Below are 6778 nucleotides of genomic sequence, written 5' to 3'. Positions count from 1 at the left end.
TAGGTTCCAGTGGCTCAGGCTCTTTTCCATTGGTTCTCACAAAGTGTACTTCCCTCAATGGAACAGGCTGGCACTTCAGTTGAACCCTTTCTCTTTGACTTGCTTATTTTTGATCATTTTCCTTCACACATTTCAGGAAAGATCTTGGTTCTTAGAGTGCTTAATATGCTCAATAGAAACATTAATTCTTTGGGCAAGAATCTAGCCCTTGTTCGCAGCAGTGCCAACAGCATGCTGGGTAACATAGACTTTTCCAGTTCTGCCATATAACATTTGTGGGTCATTCCCTTTTGAACAGTATGCATTCTCACGAAGTCCTCAATATCACCTTCATTGTAGATTCTGGTGTCTGTGGCCAGAGAAACTCCATATTTTTGTTTTGTTTTGTTTGTTTGTTTTGAGATGGAGCTTTGCTCTTGTTGTCCAGGCTGGAGTGCAATGGTGTGATCTCAGCTCACTGCAACCTCCGCCTCCCGGGTTCAAGCGATTCTCCTGCCTCAGCCTCCCTAGTAGCTGGGATTACAGGTGCCTGTCACCATGCCCAGCTAATTTTTTGTATTTTTAGTAGTTTCACTGTGTTGGCCAGGATGGTCTTGAACTCCTGACTTCAGGCGAGCCACCCGCCTTAGCCTCCCAAAGTGTTAGGGTTACAGGCGTGAGCCACCGTGCCCAGCTCGAACTCCATGTTTTCTATAAGGCCAGGAGAACATACATCAGATGCCTCATCCTCTTTTCCTTTGTGTTCGTCATTTTGGCAAATTACTCCAAGATGGCAGTTCCAGCCAAAAGGAAAGACTTTTCTTGGAAAGAGAATTTTTATTTTTATGTACAGAAAACACAACAGTGTGTACTTAACCCAGTTTAGTGGCAAATTCTTTAGCCTTTGCCTTTTCTAGGTTGGTAATGCAAGCTACAGATTTTGGACCCAGGGCATTGCCTCCCCAGTGACAGCAGATCTCATATGTCGTTGTAATTTGTCCCACCAGCTTAGCCAGAGCTCCTTTGTCTACCAGAAAGTTAACCTTTGTGAAGGTGACAGTGGTGCAGGTCTTCCTGTGGAATTTGACACCCCAGTCTTGACAGTGCAGTAGAGAATCCCCATCTTAGGACACAGCACAGGCAGGAAGACAACCAGCTCAATGGGATCCACCACCAGCTGACCCTTCATGCTCTCTACCAAGTTGGTGACGGTGTCAACCCCTGCTCGAAGTGTAGGTGGTCTCTTAGTAGCGACATCCCCTTTGCTGGAAGCTTTCTTCTCAGCCTGGGCCAACGGTTTCGATCTCATGCCTTGCTCTGTCTCTTGTCTGTACTGTGGGCCAGCTTAAGCAATTGAGTAGCTTAAGTTTGGTAGTCTGAGGCCTGGGTGAACTGGTCAATCCCAGGTGGCACATCAGCCACTTATAGAGTACAGCGGCTCTGCCGCAGCAGCCAGTTATAGCGGGACTATTTGACAAAGTGGGTGAGGCCCTTAGGCTAGATATCCAATGCCAAAATTATTAGGGCTTTTCTCAAATGGGATTTACCACCTTTTTGGCCTACTGCTGCTCCATGACAACAGGGGCCAGGGCCACTTTCTTCCCCTTGGCCATCTTTCCTTTTGGCATCTGGGGCGGCTAGAGGAGAGAGGCTGCTGAAATGTCTCATCTTCAAGGAATCCTTCCCTCACCACCTGTTCCCCCACACTAGGTCAGAGACCCTTACTGACATGCTGTCGTAGCACTCTATTCTACTTGAAAGGCATCTACTAGTTACAGTTAAATAATGGGATGTGCGATCATTTATTTGATTTTTGTCACTGCCTCTCCTTGGACTCTAAACTCCAAAGGACAGTGATTATATTTTGTTAATTGCTATGTCCTAACGCCTAATATGGTGTCTGGAATGCAGGAAACTTTCAATAAATATTAATAGTTGGGCTGAACGCAGCGGCTCATGCCTGTAATCCCAGCAGCTGGGGAGGCTCAAGTGGGCAGACCACCTGAGGTCATGAGTTCAAGACCAGCCTGGCCAACATGGCAAAACCCCATCCCTACTAAAAATACAAAAATTAGCCAGGTGTGGTGGCGGGGTCCCATAATCCCAGCTACTCACGAGGCTGAGGCAGGAGAATCGCTTGAACTCGGGAAGTGGAGCTTGCAGTGAGCCTAGATTGCGCCATTGCATTACCTGGGCGACAGAGTGAGACTCCATCTCAAAAAAAAAAATTAGGCCAGGCGCGGTGGCTCATACCTGTAATCCTAGCACTCTGGGAGGTCGAGGTGGGCGGATCACGAGGTCAAGAGATTGAGACCATCCTGGCTAACACGGTGAAACCCTGTCTCTACTAAAAATACAAAAAATTAGCTGGGCATGCTGGCAGACGCCTGTAGTCCCAGCTACTCGGGAGGCTGAGGCAGGAGAATGGCATGAACCCGGGAGGCGGAGCTTGCAGTGAGCCGAGATTGTGCCACTGCACTCCAGCCTGGGCAACGAAGTGAGACTCTGTCTCAAAAAAAAAAAAAAAAAAAAAAAATTCATACTTGTTGAATGCATGTTTGAGCTGAGCCTGAAAGTTTTACCAGGCAGTAGAAACTGTAAAGAACAACTTAGTGGCTTGAAACAGCTTGGCATATTCAGAAACAGTGAGAAGTTAGGGGTGTGGTGTGGTGGGAAGAGACACCGATGAGTTAAGCAAGAGCAGCAGTTGAGTGCAGATCATAAGAGTCTTAGAGAGCCATGTAGGTTGAGTGGTAAAATGCACAGAAAATTGACCATTTTAATCATTTTGAAGTATATAGTTCAGTGGAATTTTGTCCACTAAATGTGCCACCATCATCATTATCTAGTTCCAGAAGGTTTTTTTTCACCCCAAGAGGAAGCCTCATATCCATTAAGCAGTCACTCCCCTTACCCTCTCCTCAGCCCCTCACAACCACGAATCTGCCTTCTTTCCCCATGGATTTGCCTGTTCTGGGCATTTCCTATAAGTGGACCCATATCTTACATGCTCTTTTGTGTCAGGTTTCTTTCACTTAACATAATCTTCTTGAAGTCCATCCATGTTGTACATTGTATTAATATCAGTTCTTCATTCCTTTTTTTTGGTTTTTGAGAAGGAGTCTCTCTCACTGTCGCTCAGGCTGGAGTGCAGTGATGCGATCTCGGCTCATTGTAACCACCGCCTCCCAGGTTCAAGCGATTCTCCTGCCTCAGCCTCCCAAGTAGCTGGGATTACAGGCACCCACCACCACGCCCAGCTAATTTTTTGTATTTTTAGTAGAGACAGGGTTTCACTAGTAGAGGTCAGGCTGGTCTCAAACTCCTGACCTCGTGATCTGCCCACCTCAGCCTCCCAAAGTGCTGGAATTACAGGCATGAGCCATTGCACCTGGCCTCTTCATTCCTTTTTATGGCTGAATAATATTCTATCATATGGATAGATCACATTTCATTTTACCATACATCAGTTGATGGACATTTGGGTTGTTTTCATCTTTTGACTATTGTGAATAAAACTTCTATAGACATTCGCTGGGCGTGGTGGCTCACACCTGTAATCCCAGCACTTTGGGAGGCCGAGGCAGGTGGATCACGAGGTGAGGAGATTGAGAACATCCTGGCTAACACGGTGAAACCCCATCTCTACTAAAAATACAAAAAAATTAGCCGGGCGTGGTGGCAGGTGCCTGTAGTCCCAGCTACTCGGGAGGCTGAGGCAGGAGAATGGTGTGAATCCGGGAGGTGGAGCTTGCACTAAGCCGAGATCACGCCACTGGACTCCAGCCTAGGCGACAGAGCCAGACTCCATCTCAAAAAAAAAAAAAAAAAAAAAAAAAAAAGAACTTCTATAGACTTTCATGTACAAGTTTTTGTTTGAATGTGTTTTTTTGTTTGTTTTTTGTTTTTTGAGACAGTCTCGCTCTGTCACCCAGGCTAGAGTGCAGTGGCGCCATCTCCACTCACTGCAACGTCCACCTCCTGGGCTCAAGTGATTCTCCTGCCTCAGCCTCCCCAAGTAACTGGGATTACAGGCACGCACCACCACACCTGGCCAATTGTTGTATTTTTAGTAGAGATGGGGTTTCACCATGTTGGCCAGGCTGGTCTCGAACTCCTGACCTCAAGTGATCCAACTGTCTCAGCCTCCCAAAGTGTATTTGAATGCGTTTTTAATTCTTTTGGGTAAATTTGTAGGAGTGGAATTGCTGTGACATGTGATAACTCTGTAACTTTTTGAGGAAACACCAAAATTTTCCAGAGTGGCCAAAGCATTTTACATTTCCACTGACAATGTCCAATTTCTCCACATCCTCAACAACACTTGTTATTTTACTTGTTTTTTTTTTATTATTCTATTTAATTATTATCCTAATGGGTATGGAGTGGTACCTCATCATGGTTTTGATTTGTGTTTTCCTAATGATTAATAACATTGAGCATCTTTTCATATGCTTGTTGGCCATTTCTTATCTTCTTTGGAGCAATGTTGGTTATATTTTTGGTATCATAACCAAGAAATCATTGCCAAATTCAGGATCAGAAAGAATTATACAAAGGAATCCATTGTTTTAAACGTAATTTATATTTTTTACTTACTTTTGTTTTATAGAGAGAAGGACTTTCAAAATTCAACAAGATCTATGAATTTGATTATCATCTGTATGGCCAGGTAGGTGCTAAAATATTTCCATCATAAGCAAGAGAAAGTAGTCAGCCTCGTCATATGTAGAATATGTCGCTGTCTTAAGAATAACAACTGTTAACAACCTAAAGGTTCCTGGATATGGGGTGATCACTTTATAATTTATGAGGAGTTCTCTTTTTAATAAAATATGGTCCCATCTCAGCTCTTCATTACAAAAAAAGAAAGCTAATATACAATAGTTTGAGGAAAATTTAACTGATACAAGAGGCGTCAGTTATACACCATATCATTAGAATGGTGATTGTATTCCTGTGACTTTTGGCTTTGAAGAGCTTATATTTATGTTTATTTCTTCCCAATCAGGTTTTTAAAAATGTCTTTAATAGAAGCTCCTCCCTCTCATTTTAATGATTTGGCAGAATACTAACTGCAAAAAGACTAACTGAATTTTGAATTTTGTCATCATTCAGAATGTTACCATGGTAATGACTTCAGTTTCTGGACATTTACTGGCTCATGATTTCCAGATGCAGTTTCGAAAATGGTCAGTACAATTCTCAAGGGAAGGACTTTCAGATTATAGTAAGTTGTGAAATTTCACAGGAATTTTGAGGCATGTTGATCTTACTGGGTATTTTTTTTTTTTTTTTTTTTTGTTGGAGACAAAGTTTCAGAGTGAGACTCTGTCTCCCAGGCTGGAGTGCAGTGGTATGATCTCGGCTCACAGCAACCTCTGCCTCCTGGGATCGAGTGATTCTCCTGCCTCACCCTCCCAAGTAGCTGGGACTATAGGCACGTGCCACCACACCTGGCTAGTTTTTGTATTTTTAGTAGAGACAGGGTTTCACCATGTTGACCAGGCTGGTCTCGAACTCCTGACCTCAGGTGGTCTGCCCACCTCAGCCTCCTGAAGTGCTGGGATTACAGACCGTGAGCCACCATGCCCAGTTTTTTTTTTTTTTTTTTTTTTGAGTCAGGGTCTCGCTGCGTTACCCAGGCTGGAGTGCAGTGGCGCAATCTCGTCTCACTGCAACCTCCGCCTCCTGGGTTCAAGCGATTCTCATGCCTCAGTTTCCCAAGTAACTGGCCTTACAGCCATGTGCCACTACACCCAGCTAATTTTTTCTATTTTAGTAGAGATGGAGTTTCACCCTGTTGCCCAGGCTGGTCTCAAACAAAGCGGGGTTTGCCTTCTTTTGCCTCCCAAAGTGCTAGGATTACAGGCGTGAGCCACTGTGCCTTGGTAATTTATTTATTTATTTATTTATTTTATTTATTTTTTGAGATGGAGTTTTATTCTGTCGCCCAGGCTGGAGTGCAGTGGCACAATCTTCACTCATTGTAACCTCTGCCTCCCGGGTTCAAGCGATTCTCCTGCCTCAGCCTCCCGAGTAGCTGGGACTACAGGTGCCCGCCACCACGCTTGGCTAATTTTTCGTATTTTTAGTAGAGACGGGGTTTCACCGTGTTAGCCAGGCTAGTCTCGATCTCCTGACCTCGTGATCCACCCACCTTGGCCTCCCAACGTGCTGGGATTACAGGCGTGAGCTACCACGCCCAGCAGTAATTTATAATACTAAGATGATCTAGGATTATCTGATCCATTGTGAATTTTTATTAACTCTTTAAACAGTCACTTTTGGTGTTCCTCAAAATTGCCAGACCTTTTTCATGCAGCCATTGGATTGCATTTACCTGTGAAAGGGCTCCAGAATGCCATCTTATCAGTCCTGTTCACACTCTTGGAGAAGTGGACAGTGTGTCATGCAGAGGGTCATAGCCTTACTTTCAATTCACCGGGACCTTTTCTTTTGGGGATACACCATGAACCCATTGGAACAGTTTGCTGTCATTAGATTGGAGGGCTCTCTGTCATGTACTGAGTTGGGACTCTGTTTTCATTTCTTTTCTAGGCAGAGCTGCAACCCTCTTGTCCTCTTTGAAGCAGAAATTGAAAAGTACTGCCCAGAGAATTTTGTAGACATCAAGGTAGGGTCTTTTGGAAGACATATGGCACTGAGTCAAACCACAGAGTCAAACAGAGTGATTTCTTTGTTTTTAATGCATTGGCATTTGGAGATAAGGTTTTCCACCAAAGTCACTACCATGATTTAAAAAGCTTGTTCCCACCCATTGTATAAATGTGGCTAA

At 44.3% G+C, this 6778-nt stretch overlaps 1 protein-coding gene across 6 annotated transcripts in view; it reads left to right on the top strand.

Annotated features, from left to right (window-relative positions):
• TOP3A (DNA topoisomerase III alpha) overlaps positions 1-6778 on the top strand; it is a 43421-nt gene that overhangs the window by 1700 nt on the left and 34943 nt on the right. For 5 of the 6 annotated variants that reach the window (XR_008679543.2, XR_002006161.4, XM_019028215.4 and 2 more), the window contains exons 2-4: positions 4592-4651; positions 5098-5171; positions 6541-6616. Coding sequence is in view for 4 of the 6 variants with exons in the window: in XM_019028215.4 (XP_018883760.1) it covers positions 4592-4651; positions 5098-5171; positions 6541-6616 (210 nt within the window). In the remaining 2 variants the exon portion in view is untranslated. The remainder of the gene's footprint in view (positions 1-4591; positions 4652-5097; positions 5172-6540; positions 6617-6778) is intronic. The other variant, XM_019028218.4, reaches the window with a different exon arrangement.

Source organism: Gorilla gorilla, chromosome 4 (assembly GCF_029281585.2).
Source record: "Gorilla gorilla gorilla isolate KB3781 chromosome 4, NHGRI_mGorGor1-v2.1_pri, whole genome shotgun sequence".
NCBI lineage: Eukaryota > Metazoa > Chordata > Mammalia > Primates > Hominidae > Gorilla > Gorilla gorilla.
The sequence above is the reverse complement of the archived record's forward strand: the minus strand, read 5'-3'. Positions and strand labels throughout refer to the sequence as shown.